Source organism: Hyla sarda, chromosome 3 (assembly GCF_029499605.1).
Source record: "Hyla sarda isolate aHylSar1 chromosome 3, aHylSar1.hap1, whole genome shotgun sequence".
NCBI lineage: Eukaryota > Metazoa > Chordata > Amphibia > Anura > Hylidae > Hyla > Hyla sarda.
Window position 1 is genome coordinate 243,613,674 of NC_079191.1, and position 24,168 is coordinate 243,637,841.

At 45.4% G+C, this 24,168-nt stretch overlaps 2 protein-coding genes across 5 annotated transcripts in view; one reads left to right on the plus strand and one right to left on the minus strand.

The window, feature by feature from the left end:
* The window catches only part of HDAC2 (histone deacetylase 2), a 59,574-nt gene extending 57,482 nt beyond the window's left edge, over positions 1 to 2,092 (minus strand). The window contains exon 1 of the mRNA XM_056566351.1: positions 1,870 to 2,092. Within this exon, the coding sequence (XP_056422326.1) occupies positions 1,870 to 1,921 (52 nt within the window). The 5' untranslated portion in view covers positions 1,922 to 2,092. The remainder of the gene's footprint in view (positions 1 to 1,869) is intronic.
* Positions 1,661 to 24,168, plus strand: part of LOC130362226 (uncharacterized) — a 28,134-nt gene continuing 5,626 nt past the window's right edge. The window contains exons 1-4 of one of the 4 annotated variants that reach the window (XM_056566355.1): positions 1,661 to 1,789; positions 12,850 to 13,016; positions 21,939 to 22,033; positions 23,890 to 24,036. In XM_056566355.1, the coding sequence (XP_056422330.1) occupies positions 12,894 to 13,016; positions 21,939 to 22,033; positions 23,890 to 24,036 (365 nt within the window). In that variant the 5' untranslated portion in view covers positions 1,661 to 1,789; positions 12,850 to 12,893. Of the gene's footprint in view, positions 1,790 to 2,003; positions 2,105 to 2,283; positions 2,498 to 12,849; positions 13,028 to 21,938; positions 22,034 to 23,889; positions 24,037 to 24,168 lie in introns of those variants that run through there. The other 3 variants (XM_056566356.1, XM_056566354.1, XM_056566357.1) reach the window with 3 other exon arrangements.

Here is a 24,168-nt window from a genome sequence, read left to right on the forward strand (position 1 = left end):
CCACTGCTGCGACCCCCGGCAACTTCCTGTACAGCACCTGACTCTCCTCGGAGTCTACACGCACCCTCCATGCATCTCTATAGGAGAGGTGGAGACAAGTTCAGCTCCTTTATATCTGGCTCTCCCATAGAGATGCATGGAGGCGGGGTTACAACTTCCGGTCAGGAGTGAGTCGGGGCGCTGTACAGGTGTAGGGGTTCGAGCGGGTGGAGTATTAACACAGTGGTCATTTTTGTCCAACTATTGGCTTAAATGGAATGTGTCTGCATTATTTCATGCTAAGCGCTTTAAACAACATTGGACCTGTCTTGGAGATGGTGGTTGGTAGATTTTTTAAGTCTCAGCCAAGTGTCAAGGAGGTGGGGGAAAGCTGCTCAAGTGTCACAACCTGGTGAGCCTCCTCAGTTGCCCACACCCCAAAACACCTTCTTGATCGATATACAGAGGTCCGTCCAGGGGCTAGAAGATTAGGGCAAGGGGGGGGGGGGGGGGCACACCAGGCTATGGCACTTGAGCAGCTCGGCCCCACCTCCTTGACACTTGGCTGAGACATAAAAAAATCTACCAACCCCCATCTCCAAGACAGGTCCAATGTTGTCTAAAGCGCTTAGCATGAAATAATGCAGACACATTCCATTTAAGCCATATAAAGGGGCAATCCATAGATGTGCCAACCACCATCTCAAGGAAAAGTACGGTTTGCTTATATACACTAAGGGTCTGTTCACACTACGGAATTACACTCGGTGAACTTTAACATTAGTGTGAATGGGTATTCCGCGAGCCCCGTGAATGGGTATTCCGCGAGCCCCGTGAATGGGTATTCCGCGAGCCCCGTGAATGGGTATTCCGCGAGCCCCGTGAATGGGTATTCCGCGAGACCCGTTCACAATGCGGAATTTCAGGGGCTGAAAAATCCACCACAGAAATTGTTCCACCCAAAGAAACAACAATAACATGTTCAACAGTGACGGCACAGTGCAGCGCGGTCCTACCACCGACAGCGGCTGCCAGGCTGAATCTCTGCGAGTGGCGTGTCACCATGCCTTCCTCAGTGTGAACACAACCTAACAGCTATCCTGCAGCATATACATATACAAAAGAATTGAGCATGTGCTGTTTACATTCACTGAGAGCAGGGTTCCCATTCTGGAGATGGTGGGGGGCCCCAGCACTCAGACCCCCTGTCATCTAAACCTTATCCCCTTTATCTCCTTTAATGCTTTCTTTTGTTGGCAGGTAAGGAATGTCTGCCATTGGTCAGCTACAGGTGGCTATACAGATGAGACGGTCACCTACCTCTTCCATTCAGATAAATGCCCTTGCAAGTAATACAAGGGTGGGTCATATAGAACTGGACTTTGCTTGGCTGAAAGGAGGGGTAGGCTGCTGTCAGACAGCTCTGGTGGCAAACAGTCTCCTAAAAAAATGAAAGGGTTGGGCAGTTCTGATCCAACATGCCCGATCCCCAGTAGTCACAGTAGTGTATGAGGCTCCCAGTCAGCTGACATGTGTAATGTATAAGGGGCCTTTATAAATCCCTCCTGCCCCATCACCTCCCATCTAATGTGGGCACAGCTGATCGGTAGTTGGACATAAAGCATCTTGTAGGTGTGAACAGTGTCCAGCACCCGCCTATCACACAGCAGCCCCTAGAAGTTGTGCTGTCCCGAGCAGGAGGCCGCGGTACCGCACAGGGAGCTCCCGGACACAACTTTCCAGCGCACTGACCGGTGAAGGCCTCGCACCTCGGGCCCAGCATCTGAGCTACCTGCACCGATCACCTGGGGTACCCAGCCTGCCGCTCAGGAGGGGTGGGGGGGGGGGGGGGAGGAGGCCTCGGTCCAGTGCTGCTGCCCCGGCTCTTACCATCATAATAGTAGCAGACCTTCTTCTTTCCGCCCCCCTGACTGTACGCCATGGAGTGCTGCGCGGCTTCCACTGGGAGCAGACGGTGCACGGGACAGGCGGCCGTTCACCAGGACACGCACTGCCACCCACGGCTGCCCGTTATTCGGTGATCAATGAGAATTTCCCGCTCGGCCAGGGACGCGCGTACACACACATATACAGACACGGTGCAGACAGAGGTGGGAGGGGCCAGGTAAGGGCTGGTGGGCGGTGCTAGGCTCTAAGAGGGCGGGACCCGTCACTGCTGGAATACCGAGGAAAGCAGCGAGATGTGGGCGGGGCTACGGGATTTGGGCGGGTCCAGTCATTAAAAGGCGTTGAGAAGGAGTGACATCCATGACCAGTCTACGTGGAGGCGGGGTTTTCTACTTCATGTGGGAGGAGTCGAATCGCCTCAAAACATCGGCCACATTAGGGCACGTAAAATGCGCGTTGCCGTAAGGGAGAAACCAAAAAGCGGCTATTAAGAGGGGGAGCCTCACCGGAAGGGTTCGTGCCTTTGCCTCTGACTAGTTTGGCGCCTGTAGATTTTTTTTTCTTTGGTTGACACAATACCGGCTAATTATCCCCTCCGGACCCAGCGAGGGTAATGGTATAATCTTCTCTTTATATTGGCCTGAAGCGTCAGCTCCGCGTTATCTGGATGTGCATTAGTGTACGTGGTGGGGGAGGGAGGTGGTATTATGCGGTTTTGAAACGTGGGTTTGCGTTGCCGCGTCCTAATGTGAACGCAGCCATGTAGATAAAGGTGTGGGTGACGTCTCCTCTTTGTCTATCAGGAATGATACATATGTGAGATGGGGGTGCTGTGAGGGTCATCATTGGACTTGTAGTTCATCTCGGTTTGGGTGGAGGAGGTGTATAGGGAACCGGGCATTTCAATGGTATTTCAATGCACTCTGGATCAGTGTTGTCAAACTACAACCCCCAGCATGCCCAGACAGCCAAAGGCTGTCTGGGCATGCTGGGAGTTGTAGTTTTTCAACAGCTGGAGACACACTGCTCTGGATAGATGGGCACCCATGCACTGCACACAGGGATAACCTGAAATGAGAATTTACAGAGTTTATTTGTGATCCTCATAGAATAAAGTAAATCAAAAACTTTTTGTACAAAATCAAAATCTAAAATCGCCCTATTTTGACCACTTATAACTTTTTCCGTATATGGGGCGGTATGAGGGCTCATTTTCTGCGCCGTCATCTGTCATTTTTATCGATACCACGTTTGTATATGTGAAACTTTTAGATTATTTTTTTTATAAATTAAATTTTTGGGAATAAAATCTGACTAAAAAGCAGCATTTTTGGACTTTTTTTTTTTATGTTTACGTCGTTCACCGTATGGGATCATTAACATTATATTTATACAGTTTGGACATTTACGCACGCGCCGATACCAAATTTGTTTCTAAAAAAAGTTCTAATTTACACTTTTTGGGGGTAAAAATAAGAAAAACTGACAATTTTTATTAGGGGGGGGGGATTTTCCCTATTTTTAGCTTTATTATTTTTTTTCAACTTTTTATTTTTTGCACTTTTTATGTGCCCCATTGGGGTCTTCAACCTGAGGACCTCCAGATGTTGCAAAACAACAACTCCCAGCATGCCTGGACAGCCAGGACAGGCAGGGGGAGAGAAGCAGGTGGCGGTGGCGGACTCTGGCCCCCCAAAAGCCGCTGCAGTTCATTGATTTAAAGCGCCCGCTTTAAATCATTGATCTTCAGCGGCTTCTGCGGTTGGGGGGTGAGAAATAGCCGATAGCTTATACTGGAAAATCGGTATAAATTATCGGTATAAAATATCAGATTATCGGTATCGGCCCTAAAAAATCGATATAGGTCGATCCCTAGTGCAAGCATTATTTTTTTTTCCTCCGGTTATTCTCGATCCTAAAGGGCTTCACTACTTGGCATCAGGGGCGCATGAACCTGTTTATGGTGTCAAACAGTATAATACAGCAAGTTACTAATATAATGTTATAGTGCAGAGATCTTCCATTATCAGCCGAGGGTGCGTTCACACGGCCGTCTGTTCACGCTTTTTTATCCGCGTTTTGGTTCCGTTCTTTAAACTGATTAAAAACGGTGAAAAAAAAATCCATTTCATGTCAATGGGATTTTTTTGCAATCCGTTTGTACCCGTCTGCACTCATTTCAGTTTTTTTGATGGCAGAAATTGCAGTATTTTTTCTACTGTAAGAAAAAAACGGATATAGTAAATTTTACATTGAAGTCTATGGAAACGGGTGAACCTTTAATGTCATCCGTTTGCATCCTTTTTTTCAATCTGTCTTTTGATCTGTTTTTACTTCTGAGCATGCTCCGAACAAAAAAATTTTTTGGGGGTTTATTAACTGAACAATAACGGATACAAACTAGGGCTGCACGATAGATCTCAAAAGCAATCGAATCGCGATTTTTGCTTTTTGCGATATAGCGATATGGCCCCCCAGGAAAACATGCGATTATCTGCTCTGGCTGGCTCTTGTGGCGGGGGCCGGCCAAAGAAGGTAAAAACTAATTTAAATACTAAGTCAGTGTTTCCCAATCAGGGGGCCTCCAGTTGTTGCAAAACTACAACTCTTAGCATGCCAGGACCGGCAAAGGCTGTCCGAGCATGCTGGGAGTAGTAGATTCACAACAGCTGGAGGCACCCTGCTAGAAAAACACTGAGCTAAGGGCGCAGGGAGAAGAAAAAAAAAAAACTTCTCCCTACCTAGTCCCGGTCCCTGCAGACTTGTCTCCGTGCGCTCCGGAGTTCCCTCTCTTCTTAGTACAGACAATAGGACCTTTCCCTTTTCAGCCAATCACTAGCCGCAGTGGTGTCACGTGTCAAGCCAGTGATTGGCTGATGGGGAAAGGTCTTGTACTGCAACAATACACTAGGTTTCCCGGGTCCTGCGGAAGATTTGAAATCCGCCCGGTAAACCCAGTGTATTTCTGCAGTACAAGAATGTGACAGGAGGGGAGGGGGGGGGGGGGGGGGAAATGTGACAGGGGGCGGTGACAAGGGGGGGGGGGGGATGTGACGGGGGGGAGATGTGAAATATGCGGTGGGCATAAAATGGGTAGGTAGATGTGAAATGGAGGCGATTGGACATGAAATGGGATTTCACCATTTTATTTTTATATCGCATCGCATATCAAAATCACAAAATTTATGCCCAATATCGCAAATGCACAATTTCCCCATATTGTGCAGCCCTAATACAAACCGATAACATCTGTTTGCATCATTTATTGTCCATTTTTATTTTTGACAGGAGAAGGACGGGTCTAGAAGGTCGTGTGAACGCAGCCTGAGCTGTCCCCCTTGTTGCTGTGACATCCTGTCACAGGCTGAGAATGCAGGGAGCTCACTTCTACTGCTGTCCGCTCAGAGACAGATACCATTGATGGGAAGATGGGGGCTTATATTACTGCTCATTATATTTTCAGTTGAGACAGAAGTGAGCCAATTCTGACTGAAACTACTGTGACTGAGGAAAGTTTCCTTCTGCCTTAAAGGGGTACTCCGGTGGAAATGTTTTCTTTTCTTTTTTTTTTTATTTCTTTTTTTTTTTATTTCTTTTTTTTTTTAAATCAACTGGTGCCAGAAAGTTAAACAGATTTGTAAATTACTTCTGTTAAAAATTCTTAATCCTTCCAGTATTTATCAGCTGCTGCATGCTCCAGAGGAAGTTATGTAGTTCCTGTCTGACCATAGTGCTCCCTGCTGGTACCTCTGTCCATTTCCGGAACTGTCCAGAGCAGGATAGGTTTGTTATGGGGATTTGCTGTTGCTCTGGCCAGTTCCTGACATGGACAGAGGTGTCAGCAGAGAGCACTGTGGTCAGACAGAAAAGAAAAGAACTTCCTGTGGAGCATACAGCAGCTGAGGCTGGGTTCACACCACATTTTTGCCATACTGTCCTCAATCAGTTTTTCTAAAGAAAACCGTATGGCAAAAAAACGGATGGAACCGTATGGGAAAAAGTTAACCATATGCGTTTTTAAACTGTATACTGTTTTTAAAAGTGCATACTGTTCCAACATGAAAAGTTGGTCCATTTTTAATGGGAGGGGTGTTAGGATGCAAATGTGCATGTGCAGAGTAAAAACCTTATACGGTTTCCCCGTATGGAACCGTATACATGTGCGTTTCCCATTGACGTCCATGTTAAAAAAAAAAAAAAAACGTATATGGTTGCAGTGCGGTTTTTAAACCAGAGACTAAACCGTGGTTGACCATGGTTTTGTCTACGGTTTAAAAACCGTACTGGAAGGATTAAGACATAGAAGAAGTTTTCAAATCTGTTTAACTTTCTGGCACAAGTTGATTTAAAGAAAATGTTTTCCACCGGAGTACCCCTTTTAAAATCTAATGGGCAGTACGAGCCCCCTTTTCACATCAAAGGTCTTTCCTTAAGTAGACTGCGTTCAAAGAGTATTACAGGACGTCAAAGCTACAAGCCAAGGCCGCATAGCTAATATGGAAGAGCTCTGCGCTATGGCACTATGATTGTTTGTAAGTTGCTTTATTACCCTATAATTTTTTTAGGGTCACACGTGTCATATTTTTCTGTGTATGTTCCTACCCATTAAAGGGGTACTCCCGTGGAAAACTTTTTTTTTTTTTTTTTTTAAATCAACTGGTGCCAGAAAGTTAAACAGATTTGTAATTCACTTCTATTAAAAACATCTTAATCCTTCCAGTACTTTTTAGGGGCTGTATACTAAAGAAATCCAAAAAAGAAATTCATTTCATCTGATGTCATGGCCACAGTTCTCTCTGCTGACCTCTGCTGTCCATTTTAGGAACTGTCCAGAGCAGGAGAAAATCTCCATAGCAAACATATGCTGCTCTGGACACCTCATGAAATGGACAGCAGAGGTCAGCAGAGAGCACTGTGGTCATGACATCAGAGGAAATGCATTTCTTTTTTGGATTTCTCTTTAGTATACAGCCCCTAAAAAGTACTGGAAGGATTAAGATTTTTAATAGAAGTGATTTACAAATCTGTTTAACTTTCTGGCACCAGTTGATAAAAAAAACACAGGAGTACCCCTTTTAAAGTTAACGGGTAGCTAAATATGCAGCTTTTTCTACTCCTTGACTTCAGTACACAGCAAAATATTGCACCTGTGACCCCTACCCTAAAAGGGTGCTCTAGAGTGAAACTTTTTTGAACCATCAACCCCGAGCTGCTTGCATATAAAATAGCAACCTGGACTTGCCTGCCGCTGCTCCTGTGGTGCCTGGTACCTATCTTCTTCCTTGTTGCCTTGTCACACTGCTGATCATCTTATTGCCAGCCACAGCCATGTCACACCTCGGCCAGCAATAGGCTGATCGTAGTGCTGGGTGGTATGATCAAAAATGGATATCACGGAATTTTGGTAAGTTATGACGGTTCCACAGTATTTAATGGTATCCCCTCCCCCCCTCCCCGGGGAACTAATCATGTGTGACTCTGGCGCTGCTCTGAGATGCCGGCCGCATGCGCTATAAATGGTTAAGATGCCGGCCGCATGTGCTTTACATGAATAAGATGTGGCTGCGGAGCTGGAAACGATTAAAGGAAAACTGTCAGATACTGGTGGATAGTGCGGGAGACGCTGATTAAAATGATCCCTACCTTACCCGGATCCGCCCGGCCGTTCGCCCGCAATTGTATTCTTATTCTATGTGTATATCTTGCTTTAACTGGCACGGGCGGCGCTTCTGCACTGACATCAGCGCCGCTTATGACTATTCATTCAGGGGGGGATGAATATTCATAAGCGGTGCTGACGTCAGTGCCAGTTAACCTGCAGAAGCCCCGCCCCTGCCAGTTACAGCAAGATATACACATAGAATAAAACTACAATTGTAGATTAGGTCCTCTGGAGACAGAGCAGGGGGAGGGAAGGGGAAGGAGCTGTGTACGTCCTCTCTCTCCCCCTGCTGTGTCTTCTTGTGTAATGTAGAGCTGCATCCTCCGGGAGGGGGGGAGATAAGGGGGCGTGGCTTAATTATCTCCTGCAGATGTGCGACCTTGGGATCTGCCCTCTCTCCTCCCTGCTCTAGCTTCGGAGAGCTGAGGGGAGGAGCGGTCCGACTTTTGCGTGGGTTCGAAAATCTCACCCCCCACCCGGTGGATCCGGGTAAGGTAGGGCACGTTTTAATCAGTGTCTCCCGCGCTATCCACCAGTACCTGTGGATAGTGCGGGAGAAAATATGACAGTTTTCCTTTTAAGTTGCGAGCGGAAAGCTGTCAGCTCCCCATGCAGGCACTAAAAGCCAGGCTGCATCTTATTTAGGGATGTCCCGATACCATTTTTTTAAGACCGAGTACCGAGACTTTTAATTCTAGTACTCGCCGATACCAAGTACAAGTACTTTTATATTAAAGGGAATATCACAGCAGGGTGACGCGGTTTCTGGCGCTGTTTACCGTATGATATGTAGGGTCCTTGTTGTGTACAATGGAGGTGGCTGCTGTAGTATGAGCCAAGATTTCTCTCCTCCATTGGACAGAACAGGGAATCTGCATTGGCGTTGAGACCAATGTCTCCGGAGCGATTGCGCTGATGTTCACATGGTGAGCAGCGGTAGAAACCGGGTCACCTACTGTAAGATTGCCTTTAATAGTAGGTAGTAGACCCTTGTAGGTAGTATAGATAGTTGCAGCCCCCCCCCCCCCCCGTGTAGACAGTGCCCCCTTGTAGACAGTGCCCCCTTGTAAACAGCAGCAGCTTCCCCCCTTGTATACAGTGCCCCCTTGTAAACAGCAGCAGCCCCCCTTGTAGACAGTGCCCCCTTGTAAACAGCAGCAGCAGCCCCCCTCCCCCCGTAGTTGCTCACCTGCAGTTGCTGCCCGCATCCCCGTTCTGCCGTCAGAATCATAGCCTCCTATGGAGGAGCATGTGACATACACGTCACTCCTCCTTCCTCCGTAGCGTTACGCTGGGCGCAGGGGAGGAAGTGGAGTGATGTGTGTGTCACATGTTCCTCCATAGGACGCCATGATGTGGATGGCAGAACGGGGATGGGGACGGCAGAACGGGGATGCGGCCGCAGTGCTGCAGGTATCTGCCTTGGTATCGGGGACATACGAGTCCCCGATACCATGAAAATGCCAGGTATCGGGACATCCCTAATCTTAACCATTTAAAGCGCATGCAGCTGGCATCTTAACCATTTAAAGCGCATGCAGCTGGCATCTTAACCATTTATAGCGCATGCGGCCGGCATCTTAACCATTTATAGCACCGCGGCTGGCATCTCATTAATTTAAAGCACGGGCGGCTCACAGAATTATGATGATGATTATTTCCCCGATGCGGGGACAGCTGCTGCGGCCGATAATTCATTAATTTTAAAGGGGGAGGGGCCCGACCGGTATTGCGGTATGGGAAAAATTCATATCGTGCAGGAAAATTTCGATATGAAACTGTATACCGCCCAGCCCTAGCTGATCGACAGTGTCACTTATTGACCCCCGACAGTCTTCTTCCTGGTGTCGGGGCCTAATATATCACACTGCTGATCAGCCTTTTGCTGGCTGAGGTGGGACATGGCTGAAGCTGGTGATAAGTTGATCAGCAGTATGACAAGGCAACCAAGAAAAAGATGGAACAACTGGAGCTACAGTTCTGGGGCACCGCAGGAACGGCAGCAGATAAGTCCAGCTTGATGTTTTATATACCGGCAGCCCGAGGATAATGGTTCAAAAAAGTTCTGTGCTGAAACTGTCTGGTTTTTCCATTGCAACCAATCACAGCTGAGTCTTCATATCTTAAAGGGGTACTCCGCTGCTCAGCGTTTTGAGCAAACTGTTCCAAACGCTGGAGCCGGAGCCGGCAGCTTGTGACATCATAGCCCCACGGCCCCATGACGACACATCTCGCCCCCTCAATGCAAGTCTATGGCAGGGGGCATGAAAGCCTGTTATCTTCATTTTTCAATATATGCAAATTAGGGATGTCCCGATACAATTTTTTTTTTAAGTACGAGTACCGATACTTTAATTCTAGTACTCGCCAATACCAATTAAGAGTACTTTTATACAGTAGGCCCTCCTTTAGACATTAGTAGCAGGCCCCCTGTAGACAGCAGCCCCCCACCCTTGTAGACAGCTCACCTGCGGCTGTCCTCTGACGGGTGCTGCTGCTCTGCTGCCCCGTTCTCCCGTCCTCCTGTCCGCATCATGTCGTTCTATGGAGGAGCATGTGACATACACGTCACTCTGCTTCCTCCTTAGCGTTACACTGGGTGCAGTGAAGGAGGTGGAATGACGTGTGTGTGTGTGTGTGTGTGTGTGTGTGCGCGCGCGCGCGCGCGTGTGTGTCACATGCTCCTCCATGGAACACCATGAGACAGTAGAACGGGGCAGTAGGTATTGGATTTGGTATCGGGGACATTGAACAAGTCCCCGATACTATGGAAATGGCTACTATCGGCCCCGATACCGCTACTAGTATTGGGACATCCCTAATACAAATCATCTAACTGGCACGGGCTGGGTTACTGCCTTCATCTGGCAATGTGACATCAGCGCTGTTTGTCCACAGCACTGCCCAGCTTATGCATATTCGTGCCCTCCTTCTGCATCTCCCTCTCCTCCCCGCTCTGTATGTGACTCTACTGCGCATGTGCCGGCTTCCTGTGTACACCCGGAAGCGGCTTCAGCGCAGCTTCATTCCAGCGGAGCTGCAGTAAGGGTGTAGTAAGTAATGGTGCAGTAAGCCGGCACATGCGCAGTGGAGTTACATACAGAACGGGGAGGAGAGGGAGATACAGAGGGAGGGCATGACTATACATAAGCTGGGCAGTGCTGTGGACAAGCGGCACTGAGGTCACTGTGCCAGATGAGGGCAGTAACTCTCCCTGTGCTAGTTAGAAGATGATTTGCATATATTGAAAAAATAACGAGCAAACGGCTGGACGGATCCGGGCATGATAGGCATCGTATTGATCCGGGGGGAGGGTTTAGTGACAATTTTCCTTTAAAAGGGGACTCCAGTGGAAAAAATTCTTTAAAAATTTACTGGTGCCAGAAAGTTAAATGAATTTGTATATTACTTCAAAAAAATCTTAATCCTTTCAGTACTTATCAGCTGCTGTATGCTCCAGAGGAAGTTCTTTTCTTTTTGAATTTTTTTTCTGCCTGACCACAGTGCTCTCTGTTACATAGTTACATAGTTAGTACGGTCGAAAAAAAGACATATGTCCATCAAGTTCAACCAGGGAATTAAGGGGTAGGGGTGTGGCGCGATATTGGGGAAGGGATGGGATTTTATATTTCTTCATAAGCATTAATGTTATTTTGTTCCAGGAATGTATCTAATCCTGTTTTAAAGCTGTTAATTGTTCCTACTGTGACCAGTTCCTGAGGTAGACCGTTCCATAAATTCACAGTCCTCACGGTAAAGAAGGCGTGTCGCCCCTTGAGACTAAACTTTTTCTTCTCCAGACGGAGGGAGTGTCCCCTCGTCCTTTGGGGGGGTTTAACCTGGAACAGTTTTTCTCCATATTTTTTGTATGGGCCATTAATATACTTATATACGTTTATCATATCCCCCCTTAAACGTCTCTTCTCAAGACTAAACAATTGTAACTCCTTTAATCGCTCCTCATAGCTAAGATGTTCCATGCCCCATATTAGTTTAGTCGCGCGTCTCTGCACCCTTTCCAACTCCGCAGTGTCCCTTTCATGGACAGGTGCCCAAAACTGAACAGCATATTCCAGGTGAGGCCGTACCAATGCTTTATAAAGGGGGAGTATTATGTCCCTGTCCCTTGAGTCCATGCCTCTTTTTATACATGACAATATCCTGCCGGCCTTGGAAGCAGCAGCCTGACATTGCATGCTATTTTGTAGTCTGTGATCCACAAGTACACCCAGATCCTTCTCTACCAGTGACTCTGCCAGTTTAATCCCCCCTAAGACATACGACGCATGCAGGTTATTAGTACCCAGATGCATAACTTTACATTTATCCACATTGAACCTCATTTGCCAAGTGGATGCCCAGACACTTAGTCTATCCAAGTCATCTTGTAACTTATGCACATCCTCTATAGACTGTACCGTGCTACAAAGCTTGGTGTCATCTGCAAAGATAGAAACAGAGCTGTTAATACCATCCTCTATATCATTGATAAATAAATTAAACAACAGCGGTGTTGACACCTCTGTCCATGTCAGGAACTGCCCAGAGCAGAAGCAAACCTCTCCGACACTGGACAGTTCTTGACATGGACAGAGGTGTCAGCAGAGAGCACTGTGGTCAGACAGAAAAGAAATTGAGAAAGAAAAGAACTTCCACTGGAGCATACAGCAGCTAAGTACTGGAAGATTTTTTAATAGAAGTAATTTACCAATCTGTTTATCTTTCTGGCACCAGTTCATAAAAAAAATAAAAATAGTTTTCCCCCGGAGTACCCCTTTAAGGCCAATTTCACATGGCCACATAGGGTTTTATGGCAAACCAGGTTCCTATTGATAGGATTACACATGTTAGTTCTGTAATTCCTGTTTGTTAAATCAAGCTGGTCCTATACAGTACCTGACTTTATGTGCCTGGTGCTTGGAGTACATGTGAGTGTCCCATCCATTTAAATGGGGTTTGCAGAAATCCATGCACGTGAGGCACAACCCAGCTCATATAGATCTATGGATAATAGTTGCAGACATTTCTGCAGTCAATGCTAAAATTAGAAAAATGCACACAAGGGTGTCTGTACAGGAGTCTTTTTTTGTTACGATTTTCATTATGAAGACCTTATAGTGACTAGCATTGCATTTATGAACACTAACAAAAAGGCAAATGAAGCCCTGTAAATACACCCTTATTCTACTTAGAGTTTCTGCAGCTATGGTATTTTATAATCCTGTGTGTGTGTGTTTTTCAGCTCCTATATTATGAAAAGTGCAGCTTCTACTGATTTTCTGCTTCCATGACTCTTGTAGGATCCCAAGCTGTGTGGATAGTGTTGCTCACCAGTGCAGTCAGAATGGAAGAGAATGCAGCGAGGACCGACGATAATGGGAATACACCCCTGCCTCCAGTAAGGCTTCCTTCAGCACATATGGCTCTACTGGTACTCCTAGCGAGAAGAAGAAAACTGAGAAGACAAGTATGTATAAGGTCCTGTACAAGGCAGTATATTTTTCTGTATTTGTAAAACAAAAGTAGGGTTGGATGTAAAACACTGAAAGGGTGCAAATCTTTGTGTGTTTTTATATGTCCACTTATATTTCACTGTTTTACAAATTTTAATGAAAATGAATACCCCAAAAACATACATATGAAGTGGCTTAGGTGTCTTTGTATATACAGGTGATACTCGAAAAATTAGAATATTGTGCAAAAGTTCATTTATTTCATTAATGCAACTTAAAAGATGAAACTAATATATTAGCGCGACTCATTACATGCAAAGCAAGATAGATCAAGCCGTGATCATAATTGTGATGATTTTGGCTTACAGCTCATGAAAAGCACAAATCCACAATCTCAGAAAATTAGAAATGTGTGAAAAGGTGCAATATTCCAGGCTCAAAGTGTCCCGCTATAAACAGCTAATTAACCCCTTAAGGACCCAGCCCAAATATACCTTAACCCCTTCCCGCAGAATGTCATATATAAACGCCGGGTTGTGCAGTGCGTTCGCGCATCCCGGCGTTTATAAATGACATTCAGTTAACCCGGCGATGCGCAGCATCACACGGGTTAACTGGCAGAAGTCCCGCTGTTTCCAGCAGGGGACAACTTCTGCTTCACCCCCAGGACCATCCATTGATGGTCCTGGTCAGCGATCACTGTGATTGGTCCCTGTGGACCAATCACAGTGATCTGGGGTGAAAGTTCAGATCCCCCGCACTGCCCGCCCCTGGAAGTCGGGCAGAACGGGGGGACTATGGCTGCGGGGGCTCGCGGGGACCTGCGGCATAGGAGGGGAACATCAGGGGACCGACGGACTTACCTGGCGGGACCGAGGAGCAGCGGCAGGACCGGCCACGTGGACGAGCAGCGACGGGACCGGCAGGTAAGTACATGGTCCTCAGAAGCAGCAGTGAAGATCTTCACTGCTGCTTCTAGGAGTCTGAAAACTCCTAGACATCTGGAGGGCCCCAGTTTGGAGACCATTGTATAATGGTCTCCAATCTGTGCTCTTCCAGCTGTTGCAAAACTGCAACTCCCAGCATGCACTGACTGTCCAGGCATGCTGGGAGTTTTAGTTCAGCAACATCTGGCCCTTCAGATGTTGCCGAACTACAACTCCCAGCATGCCCTTCAGCTGTCTGGGCATGCTGGGAGTTGTAGTTTTGCAACAACTGGAGACACACTAATTGGGAAACATTGTTTCTAACTCAGTGTTTCCTAACCTGTGTGCCTCCAGCTGTTGCAAAACTATAACTCCCAGCATGCACTAACAGACCATGCATGCTGGGAGTTGTGGTTTTGCAACAGCTGGTGCACCCCCCCCCCCCCCCCCCCTGTGAATGTACAGGGTACATTCACATGTGCGAGGCTTTTACAGTGGGTTTCTCGCATTTTGAGATACAGCAAATTTTGCGCCGGGAAACTCGCTGTAATCCCCCGCCCATGTGACTGTACCCTAAAAACACTACACTACACTAACACAAAATAAAATAAAAAGTTAAAAACACTACATATACACATACCCCTACACAGCCCCCCTCCCCCAATAAGAACGTCCGGTACGCCACTGTTTCCAAAACAGAGCCTCCAGCTGTTGAAAAACAACAACTCCCAGTATTGCCGGACAGCCGTTGACTGTCCACGCATGCTGGGAGTTTAGCAACAGCTGGAGGCACCCTGTTTGGGAATCACTGGCGTAGAATACCCCTATGTCCACCCCTATGCAAATCCCTAATTTAGGCCTCAAATGCGCACGGCGCTCTCACTTTGGAGCCCTGTCGTATTTCAAGGCAACAGTTTAGGGTCACATATGGGGTATCGCCGTACTCGGGAGAAATTACGTTATAAGGTTTGGGGGGCTTTTTCTTCTTTAACCCTTCATGAAAAGGAAATGTTGGGGTCTACACCAGAATGTTAGTGTAAAAAAATGTAATTTTTTACACTAACATGCTGATGTTGCCCTATACTTTACATTTTCACAAGAGGTAAAAGGGAAAAAAGCCCCCCAAAATTTGTAATGCAATTTCTCCCGACTACAGAGATACCCCATATGTGAGCGCAAAGTGCTCTGGGGGCGCACAACAAGGCCCAGAAGGGAGAGCGCACCATGTACATTTGAGGTGATTTGCACAGGGGTGGCTGATTGTTACAGCGGTTTTGACAAACGCAAAAAAAACAAAACCCCACATGTGACCCCATTTCGGAAACGACACCCCTCACGCAATGTAATGAGGGGTGCAGTGAGAATTTACCCCCCACAGGTGTCTGACGGATCTTTGGAACAGTGGTCCGTGAAAATGAAAACTTGTACAGCCCACTGTTCCAAAGATCTATCAGACACCAGTGGGGGGGCAAATGCTCACTGTACCCCTTGTTACGTTCCTCAAGGGGTCTCGTTTCCAAAATGGTATGCCATGTGTTTTTTTTTTTTGCTGTTCTGGCACCAGAGGGGCTTCCTAAATGTGATATGCCCCCCGAGCAAAATTTGCTCTCAAAAAGCCAAATATGACTCCTTCTCTTCTGAGCATTGTAGTTCGCCCATAGTGCACTTCAGGTCAACTTATGGGGTACCTCCATACTCAGAAGAGAAGGGGTTACAAATATTGGGGGGTATTTCCTGCTATTAACCCTTGCAAAAATTTGAAATTTGGGGGGAAACACACATTTTTTTTTTACATATGCAAAAGTCGTGAAACACCTGTGGGGTATTAAGGCTCACTTTATTCCTTGTTATGTTCCTCAAGGGGTCTAGTTTCCAAAATGGTATGCCATGTGAGGGTTTTTTGCTGTTCTGGCACCATAGGGGCTTCCTAAATGCAACATGTCCCCCAAAAACCATTTCAGAAAAACGTACTCTCCAAAATCCCCTTGTCGCTCTTTCCCTTCTGAGCCCTCTACTGCGCCCGCCGAACACTTTACATAGACATATGAGGTATGTGCTTACTCAAGAGAAATTGGGCTACAAATATAAGTATACATTTTCTCCTTTTACCCCTTGTAAAAATTCAAAAATTGGGTCTACAAGAACATGCAAGTGTAAAAAATGAAGATTGTGAATTTCCTCCTTCACTTTGCTTCTATTCCTGTGAAACACCTAAAGGGTTAAAACGCTGACTGAATGTCATTTTGAATACTTTGGGGGGGTGTAGTTTTTATAATGGGGTCATTTATGGGGTATTTCTAATATGAAGACCCTTCAAATCCACTTCAAACCTGAACTGGTCCCTGAAAAATAGTGAGTTTGAAAATTTTGTGAAAAATTGGAAAATTGCTGCTGAACTTTGAAGCCCTCTAGTGTCTTCCAAAAGTAAAAACTCGTCACTTTTATGATGCAGACATAAAGTAGACATATTGTATATGTGAATAAAAAAATTTTTTATTTGTAATATACATTTTCCTTACAAGCAGAGAGCTTCAAAGTTAGAAAAATGCTAAATTTTCAAATTTTTCATCAAATTTTAGGATTTTTCACAAGGAAAGGATGCAAGTTACCATAAAATTTTACCACTAAGTTAAAGTAGAATATGTCACGAAAAAACAATCTCGGAATCAGAATGATAACTAAAAGCATTCCAGAGTTATTAATGTTTAAAGTGACAGTGGTCAGATGTGCAAAAAACGCTCTGGTCCTTAAGGCCAAAATGGGCTTGGTCCTGAAGGGGTTAAGGACCCGGCCATTTTTTTTAACATCTGACCACTGTCACTTCAAGCATTAATAACTCTGGGATGCTTTTACCTTTCATTCTGACTCAGAGATTGTTTTTTCGTGACATATTCTACTTTATGTTAGCGGTAAAATTTTGTCGCTACTTGCATCATTTCTTGGTGAAATATTCCAAAATATGATGAAAAAATTGAAAATGTAGCATTTTTTTTTTTACTTTGAAGCTCTCTGCTTATAAGGAAAATGAATATTCCAAATAAATTATATATTGATTCACATATACAACATGTCTACTTTATGTTTGCATCATAAAATTGACGTGATTTTACTTTTGGAAGACACCAGAGGGCTTCAAAGTTCAGCAGCAATTTTCCAATTTTTTTCAAAATCGGATTTTTTCAGGGACCAGTTAGGATTTGAAGTGGATTTGAGGGGCATTCTTATTAGAAATACCCCATAAATAACCCCATTATAAAAATTGCACCCCCCAAAGTATTCAAAATGACATTCAAAAGGTTTGTTAACCCTTTTGGTGTTTCACAGGAATAGCAGCAAGTTGAAGGAGAAAATTCAAAATCTTCATTTTTTACACTCGCATGTTCTTGTAAACCCAGTTTTTGCTTTTTTACAAGGGGTAAAAAGAGAGAAATTTTCTTAAAATTTGTAACCCAATTTCTCTCGAGTAAGGAAATACCTCATGTGTATGTAAAGTTTTTGGCGGGCTCAGTAGCGGGCTCAGAAGGGAAGGAGCGACAGTGGGATTTTGGAGAGCGAGTTTTTCTGAAATGGTTTTTGGGGGGCATGTCACATTTAGGAAGCCCCTATGGTGCAAGGACAGCAAAAAAAATAAAACCCCACATGGCAACTATTTTGGAAACTACACCCCTCAAGGAACGTAACAAGGGGTCCAGTGAGCCTTAACACCCCACAGGTGTTTGACGACTTTACGTTAAAGTTGGATGTGTAAAGTTTATTTTATTTTCACTAAAACGCTAGTTTTGCCCCAAATTTTACATTTTTACAAGGATTAATAGGAGAAAATGCCCCCCAAAATTTGTAACCCCCATCTCTTCTGAGTATGTAAATACCCCATGTGTGGACGTCAAGTGCTCTGTGGACGAACTACAATGCTCAGAAGAGAGAGTCACATTTGGATTTTGCAAAGCAAATTTTTCTGAAATGTTATTTTGGGGGCATGTTGCATTTAGAAAGCCCCTATGGTGCCAGGACAGCAGACCCCCCCCCCCCCCCCCCCCACATGGCATACTATTTTGGAAACCACCTCTCAAGGCACCCCCCAAAATTTTTAACCCCATCTCTTCTGAGTATGGAGGTACCCCATAAGTTGACCTGAAGTGCACTATGGGCGAACTACAATGCTCAGAAGAGAAGGAGTCATATTTGGCTTTTTGAGAGCAAATTATGCTCGGGGAGCATGTTGCATTTAGGAAGCCCCTATGGTGCCAGGACAGCAAAAAAAAACACATGGCATACCATTTTGGAAACCAGACCCCTTGAGGAACGTAACAAGGAATAAAGTGAGCCTTAATACCCCACAGGGGTTTCACGACTTTTGCATATGTAAAAAAAATAAAAAATTTGTCACTAGAATGTGTGTTTCCCCCCAAATTTCACATTTTTGCCAGGGTTAATAGCAGAAAATACCCCCCAAAATCTGTAACCCCACCTCTTCTGAGTATGGAGGTACCCCATAAGTGGACGTCAAATGCACTGCAGGAGCGCTACAAAGAGAAGGAATCACATTTGCTAATTTTGATGAAATGGGGGGGGGGGGGGGGCGGCAATTTTGAAAAATTTAATTTGTAAATACATTTCTTTGGAAAAAGAACATGCCTCATATCTGGGCGTAAAACGGATCTCCGGGTGAACACTGGTCACGAAGGAACAGGAGGGCAGTCAGGAGCCTTGAGCTTCTGCCTATGGAGCAAGAACAGTGGGACCCCCCCTTAAGGGGCATCATATGGGGTACACTAATAACTAACAAGTGGTACAGTGGGACATAAAAGGATAAAACAGGTTATGTTCCCAGAATGATGACCCAGAGCATATCCAAAACTAAAAAATTTGCCCACCCCAAACCCTATGCTCTGAATCATCTGGGGATGTGATGTGTGTGGCCGTCCCTAACCTGTTGCCTCAAATGCGCACCCCGCTCAGGTGGAGAGAGAGCGCTGCGCATTTGAGGCAACATAAAAAGTCCCCGATGATAGTGACTCAGTGACCCATGAACCAGAGAAAAAAAATACCCCCAGAGGTCTCATCAGTTTTATTTTTTATGAGAGTTTTTTGGGCAATTTAGTGGTTTTATGGGGTTAAAATTTGGAATGTTCTCAGGACTTGGTACATTGGGGTCAAATTATGGAAAATTAAAATGAAAAGGGAAAATTTAGTATTGCATGGAAGTGTGATACTCCCTGAAGCAGTTTTTAATGCAGAGGCCCGGATGATCGGGGCAAGTGTCACATTGATAGGTGGTGTCCTTCCGAATCCCCCTCCTGTTACGCACTCTGCATCTTTTCTGGGATCGTCCCTTCTTTCCAGTGTGGGGGACTTCACCTTGAAAGTGTTGGCCTGGGACGATCCTGGCACCTATAACTCCAGTTCCTTGGGAAGTCCGGCCTGCTCTTTCCCAGTCAGCAAAGATCAGGACCTTTAGGATTTCTTCTTGGAACTGAAGGTATGTCCCTGTGTTACCAGCATTCTGGTACAGTACAAAAGAGTTGTACATGCCAACCTGTACCAAGTAGACCACAACTTTCTTGTACCATACACGTGTTTTCCGCATGGCGTTATATGGCTTCAGGATTTGATCGGAAAGATCAAGTCCCCCTATATACCGATTGTAGTCCAGAATACAATCGGGCTTGAGGACCGGTCCCACGGTACCTCGCACAGGGACAGGGGTGCTGCCGTTCCCATGAATAGTGGTCAGCATAAGGACATCCCTCTTATCCTTATACTTGACCAGCAACAGGTTTTCATGGGTCAGGGACATAGGTGTCTGAACAAATTTCTCTGATTCTTCTGCACGGTCCCACAAGCGGACGTCGATCTGGCGGCAAGGGATGTGAAGAGAGGGATGCTGGTATAAAAGTTGTCCACGTACACGTGGTAACCCTTATCCAGCAATGGGTACATAAGGTCCCAAACTATTTTCCTGCTAACACCCAGAGTGGGGGAACAATCTGGGGGTTCAATACGAGAATCTCGTCCCTCATACACCCTAAACTTGAGAGTGTACCCGGAGGTACTTTCACAAAGTTTATAAAGCTTCACGCCATATCGCGCCCGCTTCAAGGGAATATACTGGCGGAAGATAAGTCTCCCCTTAAAACTGATGAGACTCCTCTACAGAGAGCTCCCTAAGCGGTACATAGGCCTCCAAAAATTTGGCCCCAAAGTGATCGATGACCGGCCTCACTTTGTAAAGCCGGTCATAGGCGGGATAACCAGGGGGTGTGTGGGGGGGGGGGGGGGTGGCGGGGATGTATGTAGTGTGTGTGCTTGGTGTATACTATATATAACTGTGTGATTAGAAATCACACACCGTTATATGAGCAAAAATTTAAAGCTGTGGCCCAAAAAAAAAAAATGGGGGGGCCAAATGCAGCGCCCTGAACCCCTAATAGGGCCCGGGTCAAGCTGAAAAATCTCCGGCAGACCCTTGGGGACCTATTAGGGGGGGGAGATTTTTTTTTTTTACATTTTTTTTTTTTTACTGTTTTACACTTTTCTCCTACCTTTCCCTGGGGGTTTTTCTGTCCCTGCTCTATGGGGGATCGTCGGTCCTGAGGGGACACCTTCGAGCAGCTTTGCCCACTGACTGAGCTCAGCTAACGGGCAGAGCTACAAGAAGATGCAGTTAATCCCTCGAAATTGCCACCTCCCCATAGATACAGTGAGTGATAGGGGGTGTATTGTACAACCCCGATCACCTTGTGTCTTCGGGTCAGCGGGTCACACGTGACCCGTATGACCCGAATCGCGGCAGATCGTTAGTGTGAATTCGTTGGTGTTGGTGCACTGTGCTTCATTAAAGGGGTACTCCGCTGCCCTGCTTCAGAAGTTTATTGTTCCGAACGCTGCGTGCGGGCTTCCATGTTTAGGGCCGCTCCTCGTGACGTGACGCCCGCCCCCTCGTGACATCACGCCCTCCCCTTTATCGAAAGTCTATGGGAAGGGGGCGCGACGGCCCTCGCACCCCCTTCCCATAGACTTTCGTTAAGGGGGCGGGCGTGATGTCACGAGGGACAGCACTGAACACGGAAGCCCGCACACGGCGTTCGGAGCAATAAACTTCCGGACCCTAGGGAGCGAAGCTTCCGAAGCAGGGCAGCGGAGTACCCCTTTAAGTTCAGGGCCAACGCATCTGTAGTCCAGGAGATTTTGGAGCACTTCATGCTTCCTTCCGCAGGCAAGCTTTATGGGGATTCTGATTTCATTTTCCAGCAGGACTTGGCACCTGCCAAAAGCAACAAAACCTGGTTCAGTGATCATGGGATTACTGTGCTTGATTGTCCAGCAAACTCGCCTGACCTGAACCCCATAGAGAACCTATAGGGCATTGCCAAGAGAGAGATGAGACATGAGACCAAACAATGCGAAGAGCTGAAGGCCGCTATTGAAGCATCCTGGTCTTCCATAACATCTCAGTACTGCCACAGGCTGATAGCTTCCAATGCCACACCGCATTGAGGCAGTAATTGCTGCAAAAAGGGCCCAAACTAAGTGTTGAGTAAATATGCATGCTTATACTTTTCAGAGGTACGCTATTGTTCTATGTACAATATTATTTCATGTCATATTCAAAATTTCTGAGATTATGGTTTACAGCGCATGAAAGCCCCAAACCCACAATCATCATAATTATGACAAATCACGGCTTGAACTATCTTGCTTTGCATGTAATGAGTCTCTCTTATATTAGTTTCACCTTTTAAGTTGTATTACTGAAATAAATGAACTTTTGCACGATATTCTAATTTCATGAGTATCACCTGTATACCAAGGGCCCTGAGCTGCTGCGGAAAAAATAAAAAAATATAAATATATATATAATCAGCCATTGAGCACCAAACTTAGTTTGGGTTCTGCAAGATATTACTGTGTTTATAAGAAATGTGTTAGTGGGGACAAAATTGGTCTAAATGTAAGATGGGAATTGGAAGGGAAGATTGTATAGATATTTAACATTATATTTATATACAGGAGGCAGCCAGGCAAAAGCGACTATGGATTCATCCTGTAATCAGAATGAAGCAAGAAAAGGGTCATTTCAACATGTTATATGCAGATCTTCGCAGGTAAGACTTCTACCTATACATAAAGGGGTGTCCTGCAGGATTATTTTTATAGGTTCAAGCTCAGAAATAGAAAATGTATGCTTACTTCCCCAGTCACCGTCAGTGTCAGCCAAATTGCGCTGCACTTTGTGTCTATGCAAGGACTCTGGCTCCAGCTGTGTCCCGCCTCCAAATCTGTGTGTCCGTTAAGGGCCCATTCACACAGCAGAATATCCCCCAGGTGAAATTCTGCAGTTCACGGTGCAGCAGAATCCCATTGAAAACAATGGAAGGCTGCTGCACCAGATTTTCTGAGGGGACTTTTTAAGCTGGATTCCACTCAGAAATTCTGCCGTGTGACTGGGCCCTACCAATCGAGAAAATCCTGCTGAACAATATGTATGTATGGATTTCAGCTGAGTAGCAGCTGCATCTTGGCTGCATAGCTTCCACTAAAAGAGAGAGACTGTACCAAAAGGAACTAGAACTTGTACTTGTGGCCAAACTAGGCAGTTGTAAATGCTGTGACCAAAATCCCTTTGGTCACTTGGACATAGGAGATTTATTAAAACCTGTCCAGAGAAAAAGTTGTTGAGTTGCCTATAGCAACCAATGATATTGCTGCTTTCATTTTTCAGAGGCCTCTTAAAAAATGAAAGAAGTGATCTGATTGGTTGCTATGGGCAGCTCAGCAACTTTTTCTCTGGACAGGTTTTGATAAATATCCCCCATAGTTCTGTTGTGGAAAAAGTAGAACCTTCCAGAAGGGCAGCCATTTTGTAAGAATTCTACCAAATAGGCCTTTACGGTAGACTGTCTTGAATCCTTTCCACACTAGCGTTTGTCAGGATTCCATGTGAAACCAAATTCTGGTGTTTTAAAACAGACTGAATAAAGCAGTCTAGGAACTATCTTATGTAAAAAAAAATTCTTATATTTTCTTATAGTGCATCATAAGGTATTATTAAAAAAAATAATGTAGAGAGTGTTGGCGAGGCACAGCTCTTTCAGGCTTGAGTGACGTTGCGCCTGCTGGGGAACGCCCACTTTCTCCTGTTGGGAGCTCAGGGCTGGAGGGGTGTTAAAAGTATTTTAGAAAATATGGTTTGATGGCAATTACTCTTAAATTGTACCGTGTAGCAATACCAAACTGTTTTTTTTTTTTTGTGGGAAAAGGTGATTGAGTTATAATTTTTTCTCTTTGGGATGGGGGGCATATATATTTGTAGTTCCATAGTGGACTATTAATTGCAATGGTTACATTACTATGTACTCTACAGGCTGCACAAGAAGATCAACCATCCTACACGCCAGAGGCTGGTAGGAGAACTCCAGCAGCCATTTGTGCTCTTCGGATCCCAGCAAATGCGTGCTGGGGTCCAGTGAGCCCATTGGCACCACCATTTTGCCTACAGATGCCGTGATCAGCTTTGTGAGGGCATACATTTCAAGCCTTAGGAACCCAGGCATGTTGGTGTGAGCATTATGCTGTGGAAATCCTGCGTATCAAATCTGGGCAGAATACTGTACGTGTGAATAGACCCTAAAACAGCGTGAACCTGATGGCGTATCTGTGTAGGGACATAGCCACAAAGGCTTAAGGTTGTAATTGCTGCAAAAGGTGACAAAAAAAAGTACAGAATTAAGAGTCCGAGTCCAAATTTTTAATACATATTTGCAAAAAAGTTGTGATTTTTGTGATGTGTGTAAGTTAAGGGAAAATGTGAATTGGCTATTGTATGATAAAGCTGTAATGTAATAAAATGTGTCACGTGGTATAGCATTGATAGCACATCACCAGTGGATTGGTGTCCTAGCTGAAGGCATGTCTTCTGCAAATATTCTGGAAACTGACAAATTTTATTATTTTTGTTTAGATGCCCTGATAAATTTCAAGAGTTTATCAAAATGTCAACATCTGCATTTGACGGATTGCTTGATCTTATGAGACCCCTACTTACTATGCAGCAAACCTTACTGAGAAGGTGCATCAGTCCGGAGCAGCGGCTGCTCATAACTCTACGGTAATGACACTGTTATCTGGCTGACACTTTCTGTTTGGCTAAATACATTGTTTGTATTAAAATGTAGTAGTAAAAAAATGTTCTTCATAAATTATGTAATAATGTTTGTAGCTTAGCAAACAAGCCCTGCTT